This window comes from Centrocercus urophasianus, unplaced genomic scaffold (genome assembly GCF_019232065.1).
Source record: "Centrocercus urophasianus isolate 14NV4802_14NV808 unplaced genomic scaffold, USGS_Curo_1.0 seq_22, whole genome shotgun sequence".
Taxonomy (NCBI): domain Eukaryota; kingdom Metazoa; phylum Chordata; class Aves; order Galliformes; family Phasianidae; genus Centrocercus; species Centrocercus urophasianus.
In genome coordinates this window covers 3,783,277-3,805,034 of record NW_024884778.1, presented here as the reverse complement: position 1 = coordinate 3,805,034, position 21,758 = coordinate 3,783,277, and the positions used below count along the sequence as shown (strand labels likewise).

The following is a 21,758-nucleotide window of genomic DNA, read 5'->3' as shown; positions in this document are numbered from 1 at the left end:
GGCTCTCTCCTCAACACAGTCAGTGGGTTTGCAAATCAGTAAATTCTTGCATTCAGTATTTGGTGCTGAAAACAAAACCAAACACAAACATCCTCTTAAATCTTTATGCAGCCATAATACCCCATGGCAATGCTTCCACATGGGCTGGTTCAATTTCTCTCCCTAAGACACGCTCTCTGCTCCTCCTCACACACACGTGTGCCCCACAGAAGCTGCTCGGTGAGAAAGGAGCAGAGGTGCCAGCACCCACCAGGCCGCAGTGGCTGCGGGTCAGCAGCACCCTGCAAGCTCCCCATATCAGCTCAGCCCAAAGCCCAGCCCCAGACAATGCCTGGACTTCAGAGAAGTCCAGGTTCAGATCCACATCCACGTTTTGCATCTCCAAGCTAAACAGAAGGATTCTCTCGACCTCTTCCAAATAATAGTCTTTTAAGACACAAGACTCAAGAACCAATAAAAAAGGTAATTTAACAATATCTCTAGTGTGTCACCAATCGTGTAAAGGGCCTTGAGGCTGCTGCATTCCCACTGTGGCGCAGTAGCTTTGCCACCCTGCTGGTTTCCAATTGACACCCTGTGTGTTGATATTTTTTCCAGCCAAAGCCTGGCAGTGCTTTCAAGCTCACCCCGCCAGCCGATGTCCTGCGCCGGGGCCACCGCTGTGTGCTGGCTGCAGCCCCACGGGCAAAGCACAGGGATGGACTGCTCAGCCCCAGTGCCCTGGCAGAGAGTAGGGAGAAACCTGACTTTAGATGGGAGAAGACAACCGAGCGACACAAGGAGACTCTTGGTCAGGATCTTGAAGCATTAACAGTGCTCAGTAAATTGACAGGGCACCCATCACGTGCCAATCGATCCCAGCCATCCCTTAAGGAAAAGCAGCTAGAGTGACCTCAAGCACGTTATGCCTGCCTGAGCCTGCGGACTGCTTCAAAGATAGAATATCTGAGACAGGGTGTGACTGCCCTCAATTCGTTTCCATTTTCAGGAGAAACTGCCCGAAGCACAGCACAGGCAAACGTTCCCCAGTGAACCCCCTCCCACCCTCGAGCTGCCATGGGGTAAGGAACAGAAAGGGGTGACGGGGGGAGAAACGGGCGAAGACCACACTTACAGCACACTTACCTGCTGCAAGTGGAATTCATATTCGTAAAAAAACAAACTCATGCAGCAAGTTCTCCTTTGCCAACACCCTCAGCACCCCGTACCACCCGCTTCAGGAATAAGCTTTCAAACGGATAACTGCTGAATGAATCTATCTGCTACAGGAATCGGGCTTCTGCCCACTCCAAGGTTATGTGTTTAACAGGCTTCGATACTTCAATGAAAAATTGAGGTGGCAATGATTTGCAGACTAAATTAATGTTAAATACTTCAAAGAACTGGACAAACAAGTCAGCAGCAAAAATTTTATGGGTTCACTTCCTTCAAGGGAACTTAAAGAGGCAGCATTTTATTGCTGCGAATTCTAGTCACTCCTTTTACCCCTCAGCATCTGTTTGAAATATGTAGTAGACAATTGCTTTTTTGGCTCTGACTCAGGTGGTTGAAATACAGGACAAACAGACTACTGTATATAAGCTTTCCTCCAGCAATGAAAATTTTTATTAACTCTCTTGCATAGCAAACTCGGCTGCCTAGCTTCCAATCCCTATAGAATCATCAAGGAATGTGGCTAGTTATTAATTCTGGTGGTCAAGCACAGGGTGGATATGCTGGGGCTTGTCTGCAGTGTATAACCTCACGTTTCAAAGAAAAACGCTACAGAAGGAAGGAAAAAAATAAATGAGTTCTGTTTAGTTCATCATTCATATGTGTAAAATTCCAAGCTAAACACTAGCTCTGTGCATAAATATGTCAGCCCTGTCAAAAGCTCCAGCCAAAGAAAACAGGGCCCGTGGTGGAGGGGTGCAGAACCACCCTCAGAGCCATGAACTCACAGCACCTTCGGCCGCCATGTCACAGCCAGGAGTTTTCTCACTTAGGTGCTTCATGAAAATGACCTCCAGGCAGCTGAAGGAGCAGAGGAAGAGAGAGGAACAAGGACAGAGGTGCAGAAGACAGAGGAAACCCTACTTCATTTAGAAGGGTTCTGGCCACTCGCAGCCCTTGTCCTCCTCATTTCTGCATCCTCTGTGCTTCCCACCTTGTGCCCACCACTTCTGCAAGCCTTTGTTCACTGAGAAATGATGCATGATGGTTTCTAGCATTTACAACTTTATGTTGTGGTCACAGGCTAATCTGGGCCAATCTTTGGCTGTTATGGTCTATTACCAGTTGTTCTTTTGACATCTGTTGTGTTTCCAAAGTCATAAATACCCAATAATTGTAGTCAGCACATTTAAATTAACTGGTCCAAGATTTTCTTTTTTTGTATCTTCTCTGCAGAACAATTCCAACTGACTGTTGTACCACTGCTCTGCAGCTACTATCAATTTCTCTATTTCTAGTGAGTGCTTGAACAGCAGATTATTTAATGGCTAGACTTTGTTTAAAGCTCCCCTTCAGTTTTGCACATTTCAGGAACAAGGCAACAGTCTGGAGCCAGTAGCCAACTTTTGTCACAATGCAGATAAGGAAAGGAAGCAGATGCAAAGTACCCTATAATACAGTTTGTGACCTTCCTCAATAGAGGGGATGTCAGGAAGTCCAGAGAGACACACAGTGATCATTTAGCGAGCCCACAGTCAACTGTCTCATCCTTTCATACTTGGGAGTGATGCAGCTATTGAAACCACAGCCAGGGAGGGACAGTCCTAGGGGCAAACAACACACACGTATTCCAAGTAACCAGGCGGCACCTGATGCTCAAGCATTCCTGCTTCATGCACGATGCGGGGACAGCTGAGCCCCTGGTGAGGCTCTGTGCAGGCAGAGCTGCCCGTGGAGTCCATGCCATGGGCTCCCCAAGCTCAGCCCTGCACCGAATTCTGCAGGAGCTGTGCTTTTGGAGCAGAGCATCACTGAAACAAGGAGATAAAACACACTGGAACTCTTTGAATCCCGCCTGCTTTGCTCATACTCCTTTTTCTTTTGCATTAAAATGTGGCCTTTTCATGTAAATGCTGCCACCTGTCATCTTTAGCCCTTTATTTTTGGTGCCTCTGTTCTTAGTTCTCGATTAAAACGCAACCCGGACTGCCCATGAAGCGGGCTGGGCCCCGTGCTATGAGCTCAGGGTGCTCAGCACAGTTCTGGGAGCTGTCAAAGCAGCCAGCAGCCTCAGCTGGCTGCAGAACTCCACCAGGCTCTACCCGACGCGATGCCACCTTCCAGCAGAGCCCCCAGATAACATCCTTTCCCTGAAATACCCGCGGTCTGATTCATCTGTTTTACTCCTGCCTTATGCTGGCTTCACACCACCGCCAGCAGCAGCCTTACACCAACGTGAAACTGAAATAAATCCACGGAGAGACAGACACGCTGCAAACACACAGAAATTAATGCGCTTTTCACTGCTCTTCGTGTATAAACACACAGGAAAATCTTCTTTTCCTTCTGTTCCTCTCTTTCTGCGAGTTCCTGGCTATCACTCTGAAATGTAGATATTCCCATCATGCCTCGGTGCTTTTCAGCCCCATGATGCCCTCACTTTTGATTGTGTAGATGAAGTTGAAGTGCACAGGGTATTTACTGATCCAGTTATCTTGTTCTGTGACAGGCAGAATCAATCAATCAAGGGGCCAGCTTTATGCTTGCGTATTCCAGGCACATCTCCGCACTTCAGGATACGAGATCACAGTGTTATCCAGCCAAATTTGATCAACAAATGCAGTTCCCCTGTGCCACAGCAATCTCAGATGAAGATGTTATTATGTGGAACTGAGCAAAGTGATAAAGACAGTACAGAAAAGGGAGGAAAAGTCCAGCTGGACCCTTCTGACAGCCTCTCTACACTACGGCTGCAGCATCCCCCTTTCTGAGGCTTAACAAAAACCAGCACATTGCACAAAGCTGTTGCAAAATGCTCGCTGGCCACGCCGTATCTGTTGGTACTTAATGAACAACACGTTATGCCACAGAGTTTGCTAACACATTCTTAAATGCTGCACAACAAACATGAGCCCTTGCCACTCTGCCCGTGTAGATTTTTATAACAAGGGATCACGTGCTGCGTTTTTCATCACTCTGTTGTGGACAAGCACAGTAAAACCTGAGAGCATACAAATATATCTTTAATGCCACAGCTGGCTTAAGCAGCCCTGCTGTACTTTGGTTAAAATCCCAGCTACAAGAAGCTGAACGTGAACGCGTAAATGTTTAAGTCTGTCTCAAGGAGAGTTGACGCCACGCTTTTATTTTGCCAATAGCTTCTCACTTTGCTACTGCCCTACAGTTATTTTACATTATTTAATCCAAAATACCATCTTTTTGATTCTACCTTTCTTTGCATTTTAAATCTTTAATGGGAGCCTTTGGCAGTCCATGGGCACAATTATTAGATATCTGCAGAGAGAAATTGAAAAATTAATCATACTTTCCATTTTACATTTCTGGACTATACATAAAAATTATCCAGTCCTGCATTCTGTCGCCTTTCCTCCCCAACACAGTAAATACAACGCAAGGACGGGCGTATCTTCTGCTCACATCTCTCCAGCACAACACTTAGATGGAGGATGCCACGTTCTCTTTTCAAGTGCAGAATTTATTTCGGATCGTTTTTCAATTAAAAGGCATCTGCTGCTACCACTTCTGCTACGTCCCGCCTCACAATCAGAGAAAAAGTGCCCTCAACCAATCCTATTGATGGTACTGAAGTTGTTTATTACCCTTTTATGGGCTTGGGTACTTAAATTACAGTTTTTCACAACTGTATGCAAAATGGGTAACCTAATCCCTACGCAGTTTATTATAGAAACCGATACATGCATTAATCTGACCTTTGTCTAAATAGATCCCTAACCACAGGGAAAAAAATCCGAAGGCATCTATCAGCATGCGAGCAGTATCAAAACTGCTAAATCTATTAACTTTGTTTTCCTTTCACTATTATTACACTGGAAAGCAAAATCCAACTGGAAAAATTATGCCATTTGGGTTCCCTTGTCATCATGTAACAAGTATGAGAAATATATGTGCAATAGCCAAATGGCCAATAGACAAAACACCCACTCCAAGTGACGTACTGTTTTCCATACCACTCAGACAAAATCAAAACAACAGAGCTGTTGCAAACAAAAACAAAATAACATTTCCCATAAGCATTCCAGACAGAGAAAATTTACAGGAAAAGAAAGCTGGGAAGAGACCCAGAGCAAAGTGAATGTTTGTACCTCCAGCCATAAAACCCACTGCTGCCGAGATGGTAAACAACAGGCTCGCTTTAGAAACACACCGGGCTCACAAGCCATGCACCGTCCGGCTCTGGGGTTAAAGATTGACACGGCGGGGTGGGATGCAGCACAGGAGCAGCCAAGGAGAAGCAGGATTGGGGTGTGGGGGGGGAAAGCCCCACATGGAGCAGCATGGGGAAAGCAAAGGGCCGGGTCCATTGCAACAGAGCAGCACGATCTGCTTTGAGAAACTGAAAATCCTGGGTTTTTTTTTTCCTTTTTATTCCTTTAAAGTCCTTTCCACTCGACGTGCAGCCTGGTGGAATAACAACTTTAAAAAGTGGAGATGTCGCTTTTTTATAGCTGACTCACATTTATATAACTTTGTTAATGCATCTGCTCCCTGCAAGTTACAGTATCTGTGTTTAGCTGAGATACCTGGCCATAAATCGTGGCAGTGCAGTGAATATCAACAGCTGCATTTTACTGTTCCAGCCAGTCAGTTTACAGTGTCTCCATCACAGCGAATTCTTGTCAGCTGCACTCTCGCTAACACAATTCCTATGTTTTGCCTGGCAGTAAATGGACGCTCCTGCCCCAGCATCATCTAAACAACTCTGTTAACATTTGCCCCCGAGCGTCTCTCTCTTTGTCCAGTCCCTGTCTTCTAACAGATGTCATCCAAGTCTAATCAAGCATAAAATGGTCATAAATATTTCTTTCTGGTAGATTTCACATTCGCATTTCATGCAGGGACATGATATTTTTCTGCTACCTCCAGGGAGTACCTAATGCAAAAACCAGTTACTTACATTCAAGGCTCATGTTCCTTTAGTAAAATGCAGCACATGTTCGCAGTTCAAAGACATAAAAAGGCACAAGACTTTATCTTCTTTTGTTTAACTGCACCCTGCATTTTCGTGACGTGTACCACAGCTTCCATCGAGGTACGGCACCAAGCACCCAATTCTGACCCCTCTTCTCTCCCGAGCTGTTTTGATTTCCTACTCCCCTACCCTAAGCACAGCACAAAAGAGGTGTTTTTTTCCTCAGCTCTTCCATTTTACAAGCTACCTAAACAACTCACAAGATAAGAAAGGCAGTTCTCTATTTCGGTTGATTTTATGCAGATTTTCGCAGCCCACCTGATCGTGTTTTTTTAAAACAGTTAAATGACTCAATGGTGCAAATTCAAGGTTCATGTCTATTAACAGCTGACAGAGATAACCACAGGATAGGAGCAATTTCCAGTATTTAAACTTTGATAATTCAGTGGAAACTATTCGAGATAATTAATTCTGACTACTTATTGTTAGAATCATCAGAGAAATTATGTTTATCTTCGGTCAGTTCGGTAAATAGTTCTGTCAGAACGTGAAGCAGAACGAAGCCCGGATTATTCTCAAAGCCATATGCCTCCTTATTTCTTCCCCCGTTAGTGTGTCAAAGCAGAAAGATGACATCGCTATTTAACGTGAACCAAACAACACTTAAGCATATAGATCACAACAGCGAAGCTGCTTTTTCCTCCTCCTTCTCCACTGAGCCTAATATTTGATTACTGTTAGTCAAATCAAGCTTTCAGGCAAATAATCTCCATTTTTTAAGTTAATGAGATGTGGTCATGTCGACAACAGCTTGCAGAAACTTTTAATTCCAATTCCTGCAGGCTGTGCTGGCCTCTTTTACAGCAACCGCTGTATGAATGAGTCAAATTTGCCAAAATGGCTTATGTAGACAAGTGCACACTTTAAAGAGGCACTAATTAAAAATACCCACTGGTATCATAATTTAAATACCATGAAAATAAACTGTAAAAGTAGCTCAGCTACAATCTTATGGCTTTCCTTAGAGCTCGTTTACTTTAACTCGATGATGTTTTATTGCAGATGTACTCACAGCTAAAAACAATTTTTCGTCTTGGAGGAATTCAAGATTTTGATATAATTAAACAATTTATGTTAATATTTGTTTCACATAAGCTATTAAGCAAGCCCCCCAGAACAAGTACTAATTGAGAAAGATGGGAAGAAGTAGAGCGCTGAAGTAAGCAGCAAATTCATCCTGTTGATTTACCGCCCTATCTGCGACACCCCCCCTCATTACAGCTCTCTTTCTTGCTCTCATTCTCTGCTATACAGCTCCCAGCAGCACTGAATCCCATTAAAACACTTTCCGTGGCTGCTATTATCCACCGCTTTCCTTAAAAAGGAAGCAGAGGGAAAGGCAGAAGCAGAGGAGGAGCCTGGTATTCTGCTCGGTGCACTGCCCTGGCCACAACTTCTCCAAAATCCCCTTTGTTTGTCTGATTTTTGGCCAGGAATGCTTCGGCACAGCTGTAGCATAACAAAAGCAGACATGAGAGCAAAGGGAAAAAAAAAGTTGGTGCTGAGAGGGTTAAACCTGTTTAAGGGGTTAAATATGCAATTACCGCTGACTAAAACCAGAGAGACATATAGATAAATAGAAGAAATGAAGTCCCCAGGTTCCATTCAGAAGCCTTCATCACATTACTACCAGACAGAAAACTCTTTAAGTACCATTTTCAGATGTTAAATCATTGTTCGTGCAGCACATATTCTCACTATTCCTGGGGGAACAATATCTGAAGACAGCGTGCTAACAAATGCAATCCAGTAAACAGGCATTTTTCCTCTTGTTGTTAGTACCTTTGTGTTCCAGCTCCCAGCTCTGTCATCCATGCCTTCTCTCTGCTTTGAAGTTAAAGTACTGAATGAGCGTTGTCATCTATTATCCAGAGTGTGCATGTAGATTATAAATAAGAAATAAAAGTGACTTTCAGTACACTGCTTTTGCATTAGCAAGTTGCCTTCTCTGTTACCTCCTCTGTCCTTCATACTTTGCTACCAACATTATATTAAAAACCCGACTTGAAGTGTTTCCTGGAGAATGAGAGACACATGCTATAAAACCCGTACACAGCAGAGACAAAAGTTTTATTGAAACAAACAAGTCGAGCAGTCGCCCAGGTTCACAAGTTCAGCCTCAGAAGGCTGTTAACCCTTATCTGCAGATGTCCTTCAGCTCCCGACACACTCACTGCATCCCTGCCTTCGTCTGCTTGCACGCCTCTGAAACACGGAGCTATTAATTACACTGGAGTTTATTTACAGAAAGAGCTCTCTTCTACTACTGGTCAATTATAATTAATATTTTCCAGTGTAACCATTCTTTTTGAGGCCCAGGACAAACGCTCCCACGAGGAGCAGTGCTGACCTATTCCAACCCAACCCCTGGGAGGAATTACCTGGGCAGGAAACTCCTCTCCATGTGCATGCTGAGCTAAAGGCTCAAAAAGGCTTCTCCCACTGCTTCATCTCAAGGAATTTGTGACCAAAGACTGTACCTCCAGATACCATGGCAAACCCCTAAATCTTCCCTCTGCCTTCAGCTGGCCTGCAGTTGTTCACCAAGAGCCCATTCATGGCTACAGGGCTTTTACAGGAGGGACAACTGGGTTTGGAAACAGTGATGCCCAAGGACTGGTTCTTAACCCGCACACACAGCTTGAAGAACGGAAGCTCAGGAAGAAGCAGGGTGCTGGCAGTGCTGGAGGTGGTGGGCACCCACAGACCTGCACCCCTGCATGGGCACAGAGAGCTCTATCCTGGATCAGTGCTGCTGGGGCCACCAGGGCACGGGTGCAGTGCCTTCAGGTCTCACCAGATGTGCCTCTGTACAAGGGAATGGCACAAGGCTGAGCCCAGAGCCAGCTCTGCCCAGCAACCTGGGGTCACAAAGCCCCTTCAGGAGCAGTAAGCACAAACCTGGGAACCATATGCTTCTCTAAATAACAACAGTACACTTCTCTAAATAACACCTAACATATCCCTCATTGCTTATCCACTTCAGAGGGCAGATGCCTCCTTCAGCACCTAACTTCCCCTCCCTCCTGCGCTCAGCTCCACATCTTGGCAGACATTAACTCCTGCATCCCAGCAGGATGCATTGTTCCAGTGTGATGGGAACAGAGACCTGAAGAACAGAGCCCATCTGGAAGGGAGTGGGCAGGGCTGGATAGGACAGACCATACAGGCATGGCACTGCCCAGGTACCAGCTCAGGACTCCTGAACACAAGGCCCATCCATGCAGCTGTTGGCCTCTGCAGATGGCAGCAGCTCTAGAGACAGGAAGAAGCCCATGGGCTCTCCTGGCTGGACGCAGGATCTGCAGGACATCTGCAGCACAGCCAGACCTGGCCAGGTGAGGAATCTGCAGGGCAGGCACAGAGGAGCTCTTGTCCCTTCATCCCTCCAGGTGTCCTGGATCATCCCTCCTTTCATCCTTTTGGATAAGCAGTAATGATATAAGGAGGTTCAGCACAGTCCACTGACGTTCACCCAAACATATGGGAGCCAGTCCTTTCATAAAAAGCTCTGGTAAATGGTTCAAGTCCCTATAAAGACTGGGGCAACGCAGTAACGATTTTCAAGGTTGTTGCCTACCGCCCATCTCTGTAACATCGCAAAGGAAAAATGAGATGGAGAAAAACAGATGAGAAGAAGAGGCATACATCCCTCCCTCCTTTCTACCAGGATAAGAGGAAAATGCGATCATGCTGAACAATCATTCATTAGCAGATAGCACATCTGCCGGCAGCTCTGCCAGCCTGCAGAATCCCACTCTGCCTTCCCAGAGTTAGGGTGCAGCGGACAGACAGAAATGGCAGGGAGCAGCAATCCCCACATCTCACAAGCTCGTTTAACGCCAGCTCTACCTGCCCAGTATGAGGGGATCAGCTCCTAAAGACAAGATCAGAGAAGGTGAAAAGCTGGTCTTAGGAAGCACGAGATCAGGTACGAAAGGGATTCTTTGCTGTCAAAGCATAATTTGTCAGCTTGTGATAAACCTGAATTGCTTCATATACCAAGGATCACTAGACATTAGCTGCTTTTTATATGGCAATACGGTGCAGAGGATTCAGATGGAATATTGTTTTATGTTGACTGTGATAAAACTCTCCGTAGCTGTGATAAAGCCTGCACACGGACTTCTCATTCAAACTAATGAGTGATGGTGGTGGAGGATGCCAAGACGCTCCCAATGCTTTCCAATGGCTCCATGCAGCGTGGGTAAGCCAGAGCATCACCCATCTGAGCGGGCTGAATGATGATCCTGCTCCATGCATGCTTCCCAGGTGCACGAGAAAAGGCAGCTCAGCATGCCAGCAAAGCCCACCCCCAAGCAGAGGCTCACGGATCAGGAGCAGCCGTTCGCACTGCTCAGCCATCTGACAGCCGGGGCCCGGTGGGCTCTGCGCTCAGCACAGGACTTTTCTGCTCTGTTTTCCAACATCTGTTTCAGTGCTTGTCATCTCCCTGCTTTAAACAAATGTACTGCAGATGTCTTGTCTTGTGGACGACAGAGACTTGGCACAGCCCGGAGCAGTGGCCTCTGAGTGACGGAGCCACAGTTAGAGCAGTTGTTATCAGGGGTCCTGCACAGCCTCTGCACATTAGAAGTGAACTGGGGTTTTATTTCCCCCTTCAATCCTTCTGTTTTGCCCTTCAGATTTTGGGGCTTGGTGAAGGCCAAAGCCTGGGATACAGGGATGCAGCCTAGCCCAGAAACATGTGGCTTGAGTCTCCTCAGAAGACTCTCATTTGCTCATCTTCTGCTCCAAGGACAATCTGATACAAGACAGAGGGGATGGAGGGACATGATGTGAAGTAGAGGTAGACAGCAGAGATCAGAGCCCAACTTGAAAACAACAAAAGAGAGACTTCTCAGACTAGGATGGTCTTCTAGAAGAACCAACAGATGAAATGTGATAGAAGCAAAGAATAAACAGAGATGGAGAACCGTGAGGGCTCTCCAGCATCTCTCCTGCAGTGCTCTTTAATAACAAAATCCAGTCAGAGCTGCCACTAGGAGCTCACTCTGTGAGCTCTCCCCACGTGTAACTCGTGGAAGTTCAGCTGGGATGGGTAATACAGCTAATAAGATCCCAGCAGGCTCAGTTTTCACTAGGGTGCTTAAGAGGCCAAAGAGCTGCAAAGAGCCACAGGAAGCCAGGTGCTGGCTGGCTGCTCCTCCTGCTGCTGGGATGCTCACACAGCCGTGCGGCAGCGAGGCCATCAAAGCCAGCAAAGGCACCACCGCGGGCTCCCAGTGACCTTGGAAGGATCCCAAACGGGAACGCAGCACGCACTTCCCTGCCCCGGGGAAAGGCACGTAGTTCTGCTCACAGCTTATGAACTGTTGACGCGCAGGCCCTACGACACAGCCTTGGTAGACCTTGGTATCTATTATTTATCGTGCCTAGCGATTGTCCTTGTAATCAATTAGGGAAAAAAGCAGGTGGTCAGCTGAAACTCTGAAAAACAGAACCTCTCTGCAAAGCAAACACCATACCTTTCGGAGCAAAGAAAATACTGTAAACAGAGCTAATCGCTGCTAAACCCTTTTAATCCAGCCCTTGCCCAAGTTAAAGGGCTGGAGCCATGTGTAAAATGCTTCTAAGAGCCCCCTCAATAATGGCAGGAATTGGTGAATCATTTCTCAAGGAAAAAAAAAGTATTTTAAATTCCCTAAACTTGCCAAGTTGTGAAAAAGGGCTCAACCCTGCCCCACCGCGCCGGGCATCCGAGCAGCTCAGCCCTAAGGGAAGCTCTGTCACACAGCACAGCCCGCTGCCAGCTGCTCTATAAAACACCTGTGGTTACAGCATCCCTGCACCTCGCAGAGCGGTACGCTCAATAATATTAATAGGCTCGTATTTACCGTATCTTAAAAGCTAACAATCCCATTGCCAGCGCTAATTAACAAGACAAGAAACTGAAAGGAGGCCGTGGATTATTTCTTCAATACGGATTCATGCTTAGATTCAATAAAACCCACTTTAGTGTTATAATCTTACTTTTCTTTCAAGAACACTACAGAAGGTGAGTCTGCTTTTTGTTGTTTGCTGGCTTGAAGGGTTTTTCTTTAGGACCAGCGCTAAAGATGGGGGATGCAGACCATTTTACCTGAACAAAACATTTCAGCTGCCCCCTTGGAAGTCTGGGATGACGTTGGATCCATCCCAGCCCCAGAGCAGTCCATGATGCAGCCTGCCCCAGCCCCAAGCACGGAGTTGCCATGCATGATGCATGCACAATTCTCCACCCACACCGACCTGCCCTGCACGTACACAGTGAGCCCAATGCACGTTCGCAGTGAGAATGTTTTACTGCACCCAGTAAACAAAAATACTGCACTTACAGAACTTGTAACTGAGGGCACAGCGTCAGAGAGCAGTGCCATACCCAGCCTCCTCATCAGAAACATGTGGACTTTCCACCAAGATCCCACACGGTTGCTTTCCATACACACTTACCCACCTCTCTCTGAGTTTTCTTTAAGAGGAGCTGCATGCTGTAGGAGCAGTGTGCTATAGGAGTGGGTACGTAACACAACACAGCAACATAAAGATATACAGCAGCCACTCTCCCCAGAGCAGAGCTTCTCCTAGGATAGATCAAATCTGACCAGGCATCCCTGTAAGCAGCCACCACATAACGTCTGATGGAGACCGCTGAGACTGACTTTGACGGTCTGCGTCCTCTCACAAGAAGAACTAAACCCCGTTTCGTTTCTTGTTTCTCCTGTGGGATGCTGGACCCCACAGCTTCACAACAAGCCCATTCACCTGCCCCCATGTCCATCTGACCTTTCTCCTCCAATGAATGACTTAATTATTTGGAAGCAAAAATATAAAACAATGACAGCATAGAAACATAAGTGCCCCAGCCTCATATCTGAGAGAGCAGCTCACACCCCAAAGCTGTAGGGCTGCTGCTGTGTAAGGTGCCAGCAGGTCCTGGGGGAATCCGCCCTCTGCCTTCAGAGCCCTGAGGAGCAAACAGCTACAGCCCTGCCTCACTTCTGGCATGTACCTGACCAACGGCTAGAAACAAGGCTAAAAAGGATGAATGTGAGATGGTTAGCAGTGCTACTACATCATGCTATTTCTTTCATGGCATGGCTTTCTTTGCAGCAGCAATGAAAACAAGGAAATTTTAAGGAAAACTTATCTGAGCACATCAGCAACAATCAGATTCCTTCAGCCTCTGATCACTAATTTGAGCAGTAAGAGGTTTTTGTCCTTCCTTTCCTTAACTTCATTTCCAGGTACAGTTTGTTAAAGCCTGAAATCCCACCTGAACTTTGGCAAGACTTTAAAAAAAAAAAAAGAAAAAAGAAAAAAAGACCATTACACAAATATTTGGCTAAGTGTCCCACAGCAAATTGTGTAACAGCAGTTAGAAGCTGTGTTTTCAAGTATCAGCCCCAGAGGTTTTATCTGAAATAAAATTGTGATTATTTCACACTCTGGAGGCAAAGTGGGACCTCTCTTCACATCTCCAAAACTGAAACATTCCTGTTGTGCCCCTCAGTAATGACGCCTTTTGCTAGGAAAGAACAAAATCCTTCAAAAGCACGCTTATTAAATGAAATAAGGTAAGAAGGACCCAAACACACCTGCAGGAATTGGTTTAGCCTTGAAGGTCTATCAGAACAGATCACCCAAAATTAGAAATACACCCATCTGTCAGTACATGCAGCCCATCTCCAAGCATGCAAGTGTCCTCTGTGTGTCCATATGCCCAGGAACGTTGCTGTCTGTAGCAGTCCTCGATCCTTACTGTCACTAAATGTGAACCAAGGTTACGCCAGCACTCAGACACGAGGAATTATACCCACGTTGTGCATTGTGCTCCTCTGTCTGCTTGAAATGTGCCCCTGCAGAGGGCTGGGGGCCAACAGCAGCACTGCACTGCTGAGTTCTGCAGCACGCTGCTGGATGGGTTACACAGCCTGACTCCCTCCAGCCACCCCTTTACAAACCTCACACTTCCAAGAGCCCAGAAAAAAAATCTTGAAAAGAAGAAATGTGATTAAAAATAAATTGAAAAGCCCAACTTGTAATAAAGCTGGCACTTGCCCCAGGCTTCTGAAATGTCTGACACATGACACTGACTTTACAGACACTCTACAGATACGATATATAGCTTTTATAGGGAAAAAAAAGAAAGGTATATTTGCACTATTTAAAGCAGGTTAGAAATACATTTAATCCTTTGAAAATGCAGGAGCCTGGTTAACAAATGCAGGATGTAGCAACAAAACAAGCAACACTCATCCTGCTCAACTGTCATTACATAATGTCACTATTTACACTAAGCATCCCCAAATTACCTTCTGTTAGTTTTTTTCAATTAATGGGGTATTCATGCATTTCACATTTTACTTCGTATCCCGACCTTTATTTACACCATTACTGTTATAAATTACAGCCACGCTGCTGATGCTCTTTGCACGTGCTGTGATACCCAATGGAGCTCCACAGGAGGAAGAACATAACACAGCAAACCGCAGCGTTTGATTCCGCTCTCATTTAAACCTATTCAAGTCAGACAAAACTCCACTGAAACCAACAGCTCTGCTAGTGGAAACCAGCACAATTCTGCTCGCATGCACTGCCAAGCAACCTCCCTGCGTGCAGCGTGTTCCTAAATAAAGTTAAATTGCTTTTAAAATATCAGCAATGCATGCAACTCTGTGTTAAAGTGCTTCACCTTAATTCTGCAAGGTATTCAGGCACATGCCTGGTTTTGCTGGCAGGAGACATAGCGTGACCTTACTGAGCACTGATGCTTTTAGGCACATGCTGGTGACAAAAAGGCCAGGATGGGGAACATTTCCATGCCAATGAAAGATTTTCTCCCTCTCTCCCTAACAGGTACGCTGCCATTTTAAGCTCGCTGTACCACAGGTTTGGCTGCACTGTTTGTCAGATAACCCCTAAGTACGGAGATGAATGGAGGAGGGACAGTTTCTAATCATTTTCAAAACATCATCCTTAGAAAGAGGCTTTAATTGGTATCTGATGCCCACTGAGCGTCTCTCTCAGGTATACACGTGCTGGGGAGCAGCTTTGAAGCGTTCCTTTGTGTGGTTTCCCCAAACAGAACTCCTGAATGGGTAACTTTTTTGCTTACGAGTAAGCATAAGCAAACAGAAGGGCAGAGAGCACACCTACAAAAACAGCTGGGAACAAACACGCCGTTGCTGAATTTTCACAGGAGATGCGAGGTTAAAAAACAAACCTGCAAACATATTTCAGCAGTTACAGCTCTTCAAAGAGCCCACATAAACCCAAGTGATTACTGCACGATTTTCAGTTACCTCCAAAAGAAAAAGCAGCTACTGTAAAAATAAATAAAGAAGTACAGAAATAGACATCCGCAGTCTAAAGAGGACTCCTGGATTTGGCTGTGCACACAATCCAGGTGACTGCACGCCTAATGGCCCAGCTTCTGCACGTACATGCTTGTACATGAGACTGCAGAGCTCGGGGTGCCAATGTCAAGGTGCTTTGAGGACTCAGTTATGCAGTTATTTATCAAAGACCTCAGAAGCGAAATAAAAAATAAAACGAGGCAAGAAAAAAAACCCTCAGTGGTTGCAACGAAGCGGTAGTTCCCACTTTTCCCTTTCACGCCTGGAGAAAATGTAAGGCTTGTTGATGTCAATAAGAACTTACAACAAAGGCGAAAGTAATTGCGAGGATGGAGGATGCTGCAAGAATGTTCTCAGCATGGGTCATTGACGAGAGAACTAAAAATTGAATTATTAAGGAAAAAAAAAAATCACTGATTCTAAAATCCAGGCAAGGTAGCCAGCCTATGTTAAAACTTATTTAATTTTTCCAGCGCTGCTCTGCTCCTAAGCTCTCAGAGACACAGCTTTTCCATTGAAAAGCAAAAGACATTTTACGCACAATTTTCCCTCTACTAGAAAGAGGTATATTGTGCCCTTCAGTGAACATAAAATTGATATTATCATCTCTTAGTTTATATCTCACTACTTAACCTTCAGATTAAAAGTTATTAGATTTGAATGACTAAAAAGACATCATGTCACCTTCCATTCAATGATGGGAGATCGGAGAACTTGAGGGAAAAGTCTGAATGATAAAAGCACGAAGTTACCAGGAGCATGAAGTTGGTTTTCACATTCTCTGATACAAGAGCAGAGCCATACAAATGCAGCAATCTTTTCATGATGTAACCATCAATTACCAGCATGCTGCAATGCAAAATCAGACACCTTTCCAACAGCCTGCACGTAGTTTAAACTACGCTCCCCAATGGCTCTTTCAATAGCAACAGCAGTTTAACAATTAGGCTTTATGTCTCTTTGGTCAAAATGACTCAACATGGACGCTCCCTTAAAGTCTAACAAACAAATTTGGTCCAACCCAGTTATGTCAATACGAAACAAAGGCTTTATCTAGGGTCTGGTTTAGAGTTTTGTTCGGAGGAGATAAGTCCACACCATGATCAATGGGACCATAAAACTCCTGATGCAGTTTGTAACCTCTCCTCAAGGGAGAAAAAAGATGAAACTCGGCAGCCTATTTAAAAAAATACCATTGCATTCATTACTTTAATTTACACCGTGATACAGTCAGAATTCTTTCTAGTCTAATTGTCTCTTCGATCTCTCGACAATACACCGAGCCCTCCACTTCACATACATTCTCCTCACCTTTGGACATGAGCAAAATCTGAAGAAGCCATATATTCCCTCCGAGGTTTGCTCTCCTCAGTCTAACACTTCTCATCTCAACTGTTCTAGAAACAACTGCAGCTAAAGAGCCAAGCTGTGCCATCTTCATGTGATGCCACCAACGCTGCAAGGACAGTCGGTGTGACCGACTGCGAAGAAAGCACTGGCTTGGGCACAGATACCAGAACCTAGTCCTGTACATAAACAAAACTGCTTTTCTCATTTGTATGGAATAGAAGAGTGAAAAATACAAACTAGGATGCACTGAAAATTATATACAACAACTTTTTTTTTGTGGATACATGCAAAAATGGTATTTACTCTCCAGAAAGTACAAAACGACACTTCATAACGAGTGTAGTTCAGCTCACAGGCAAAAGTGAAGGCAAGAAACTTCCCTACAGTTCTTTATATAAACTTCCTCCTCGTTTCTCCATGCACCAGTTGCATCCATACTGTTGTTCCGGTTTGTCATAAACGCAGTCACCTTGTAACCCCTCTTATCAAGCCATCTATGCACTACCTAAGAGTACACTACACTTCATCAGACAAGCTATAGGTTCACATTATACAAACATTCCAATTCTGCCTGCTCAGCGCAGGTTGTCAATAAACGCAAGCAATTGCAAAACAGCAATGTGTGTTTTTTTCCTTAAGCGAACACTGATACGAGCCTGCCAGTTCTGCAAAATAAACTCTTTGCAATCTCTGTAGCTAATCTGTCAACAAATTACTATTAAAGTCATCCCTCCTATAAGTTCAAAAGCATTCTGGGTTAGACAAAAGATCCCACGTTAATACACTCGGGGGGCAGGACTTGAAGGTACAGTATCAAAGTGGATCTCGCTATTGATGGAGGGAGGTTTGTATTCCTGCAGCACAGCACTTGGTGTCTTGCTGCTGCCTATCAGCATTCAACTTCATAATCATTCTCTTTGTTCAATTCATATTATTCTTTCTCTACTAACAACATGAAGAACACTTTAATGAACAGTCCCAAGGATGAAAATACATCATAATAAATAATATTTATTTTATAAGCTAAAAAAACCTGACTAGAACTGAAGCATCAAGCCTTCTATTTCTGCAGACATCAGAAACCACTGAAGCGGCTAAAGCTGTGATCATCTATGTTAACAGGCAGTCTGTCCCCACGACTTTATTTCTTGCTCCCTGGTAACCAAGCTGCCCCATCACTACACGCGTCCTGCCCCAGCCTCCCTGGCTCAGCCTGACCTGCAGCTCGTTTCTGCTCTGGCACCCGCTTTGCACCACACACGTGTTCGGAAGGGTGCCCAGGAGTCACCATAGATGCTGCCACATGTACCTGCTGCCCTGCTCCCAGGCTTTCAGCCCCTCACTTCTGGCCCCGTGGGCACCTTGGAAGCAAGTTCATGAGCACTGCTGCCTGACTTCAAGCCAATCACTCGCTTCTGTGTCCTCAGAAAGTCTGATGACCCAGGGGACCTTCAGGACTATGCCAGGTGTTACAGGAGCCCACAAAAACCCTGCCCATTCCACTCAACTCTGCCATAAGCCATCCATTTCTGCACAGGGCCAATCTCCTGTGGAGCCAGCAGTGACAGGAAGGCAATTCCTCCCACCCCAGCAGATGCCAAAATCCCACATGAAAGTCTGCCTTCCCTCTTAGGTGAGGCCTGGGGTTGATTTTTCCCACACATATCTACATTCTTATACAATTCTTCCATAGGTGGTCCCAAAGGAGCCACCTGTATTGCTTTTGCTGTTTGGAAAGTATCTTGCTTCATGATTACAAAGAGAAACATCAGTGTGAGTTGTACGTCTCCGTTTCAGAAGACTGCTAACACCAAAATAATTTTGCACCACTCCACCTCCTTGTACCCAGAGATGACACGGAAAGCAAAACGTGCCCTATGAGCCCTCATGCACTTGCCACAAGAGAGCTCGCAGCACACGTCACTCCTTCAGACACAGGAACATCTGCAGTGCTCCAGTTTTCCATGATAAAATATTTACAAGTTTGTAGACCCATTAAGGCATTCTAAAAAATGTGAAGCATTTCTGTTTTCCTTTCTCATCGTAACAAAGCTATTAGTTCTCATAAATTCATAAATTTAACAAAAAATGTGAACCAGAACTCGGTGCAGATGCTTTGCAGGAGCAGCTGTACGCGCTGCACCGCTCAGCCCTGCTCAGAACCACCCTGAGCAGCACAGCCCAAAGGAGCGCCGCTGATTTTTGTTCAGACAAAACAAGTGCCAGGTGGCAAAAAGAAAAGATTTGAATGAAATGCTCTTAAGAAATAGCTGTTTAATTCAAAACTCATTCATTTGTATTGAAGAAGCGTTCTGTAGAACGCATTCTGTTAAGTGACCTGAGAGCATATGTTGTATATGGAGAAACATCTAAACATTATGCTCCGTGTTGCATGTGTATCTGTAAATGCTTGCATTAGCTGTCTGAAAACAACGGGTTTTTCTTCTTTTCATATTTAAAAATATTTTACAAACATAAAGATTGATATTTTTGTGCTAGCTCCGATTACTCTTTTGTTATCAGATCTTTCTGAGTAAGCGTTCCAAACTTTGCAATCGACTTGCTCTTCAAAGGTAAACAAAAAATCTGGAAAGTTACCCATCAGAACCAACTACCAGCAAGATCCAATCACAAAACATAAAGGTCTTTTAAGCACCTGAGAACTGAGAGCTGATGGAACGCAGTCAATGGGCTGGCAGAGATGAGTAACCAGGAGCTGGGGCTGCAGAGCCACGGCAGAGCAGCTCTGGCTGTGCCCAGCAGCACTCACTGATCCTGCCGCTCTGTCACTGCTCGCAAAGGCGGCCAGCAGCCAACACAGTCTCTGCACATGGTTCTGGTGCTATGGTGAGGATTAGGAACGGGGAGCATAGGAGGAACAGCAGAGGTCTGCATGTTCTGGTCTGCAGTGCCCTACTGTGTGTGTGTGCACACATACGTGTGTGTTTGTGTCCTCTGTGCCTCACTGTGCACGGAGCGGGCAAGCGGCAGCACTGGAAAATTCCATCATGCCCCTATGGAAAGGCAGCGTAATTAACTCGTTTTGATATCAAGCCTTTTTAAGAAGAGACCTTTGCATTGAACATATTTTACTGTTCGAATCCTCTTCTACTGTCCTATATTAATCAAAGCTGTAACCCCTGTTGTCTTTGCACTACGAATCAGAATGTGCCCCTGGCGAAGAATGAGGGAAAAGTCAACAGGAATTAAGTTTCAGTGCAACTGTTTACTCAACTGTGGCCTGCAGTTATTGAAATTTTATCCGTGGTTTTGTGTGACTACTGCAGTAATGAATTCAGCATGGCTGTGATTTTCTCACTGATGGTATTCTCACTTCAAGTAAAAACCTGTACGATGAAAATAACTGAAACAACCAAAGTCTGTGCTTTTAGTGTCATCTGTTTTCCTGACTCGTTTAATTACGGCAGCTTTCTGTCTTAGGCTGGCAAACCAGGTCCCCTGCTCCTCGACAAGCCTCCAGTTTGCTTTGTTTTTGAGTGCAGGTTTTTCTTCTCCTCAACAACCAGCTAAAAAGATCACAGTACGCTTAGGGGAGCCTTAACCAGCTGCCAATCGCTTATTTAAAAGGTTTTAAGAATGCTTATTGCATTAGAGAAAGTGAGGGTTAGGCTAAGTGTATTCACGGTGGCTCCACAGCCGCCTTTGTTCCCAAACACATTAATGACACGTGCCCAGCTCTTCAGCGCAAAATTTCCTGAGAGGGTTGCAAAATTTTATCAAGAAAAAAGACAAAATGTATTATAGGGATAATTCATACCGGTGAACATGGTCACTTCCCAGAAAATACACTGATCAAAATACAAAGGGAAAGCCCTGACACATAATTCTGCTGCTTCTTGTGAACTGAAAGGAACACTGACGCACGGGGTGTTTATTTATTTACCCCAGAGTTCTGCCACAGCAGATACCTCCACGGCCTTTCTCTCTAATAGAAAACATTCTGTTGATAGAGGTTGCTAGGTTATATTAAAAATTGTTGCAAAAACAAAACCTAACGTTAGCGTGTTTTCCACCCAGTGACACACTTGGGAAACCAGCTATTTGTACACAGTGGCTCACCCGACTGCTGGCACCAGGCTCAGCACACTCAGAAGTCCAAAAGAACCCCAAGAAGAGAAGTCTAACGTTCCCCTGTACACAGCGACTGCAATCCTCTACAGACAAAAATGTACAGAATGTGGCAGGCAGGTCCTGAAAGCATCCTTCGATTGGCAAATACAAAGGGGTTGGAAGACGTTAATGCTTCGTGTTTTTTTCTGTCAGAAGGAAAATTGTAATACGTCTTACAGTACCTGCTGTTGCTGAAGATGTGTTAAATCTGCAGCCCCAATTTCAACTGAAGGTGTCTCGCCGTTTGATCTCACCTCCCGTAGGCTGCACTCTAGTAAGTGGTTGCCACCGCTCGCTCCATTCTGAATGGCTGAACCGTTACTTTTTGTCTCAGTCCCAGATTCTTGCATCATGACTCAAAAACCTGAAATAATTTAGGGGAGGGGAAAAAAAAAGCAGCTGTTAAAACAGTTGCTGTATATAAGGAGACATGCCCTGTTTTAAATCCTGCCAAAACTGTAAACATTTGTCATTTCCCTTCATACGATTTATCTTTCATTAATGGTTCATGCTACTAGTTTATGTTTATTTATCTGTTGGTACAGCTATAATTTTAGTAAGTAAGTTCAGTTCTAAATATAGTATTATTTGCTCAACATCTTTTTCCCCTTAGAGAAAAAAAAAATTCAAACCAACACACAGAATCCACAATTAAACTTCTCTAGTTCCATCTGGATGATCTCCTTTGCAACGGTGAGTCATCCCTTGCAACATGTGATGGACAACATCAAGAACCTGATACACAGTGTGCAGGG

The 21,758-nt window shown here is 44.9% G+C and overlaps 1 protein-coding gene across 14 annotated transcripts in view; it reads right to left on the bottom strand.

Moving 5' to 3' along the window:
- Positions 1-21,758, bottom strand: part of FOXP1 (forkhead box P1) — a 334,704-nt gene that overhangs the window by 123,273 nt on the left and 189,673 nt on the right. For all 14 annotated transcript variants that reach the window (XM_042823158.1, XM_042823146.1, XM_042823149.1 and 11 more), the window contains one exon: positions 21,186-21,367. In XM_042823158.1, the coding sequence (XP_042679092.1) occupies positions 21,186-21,356 (171 nt within the window). In that variant the 5' untranslated portion in view covers positions 21,357-21,367. The remainder of the gene's footprint in view (positions 1-21,185; positions 21,368-21,758) is intronic.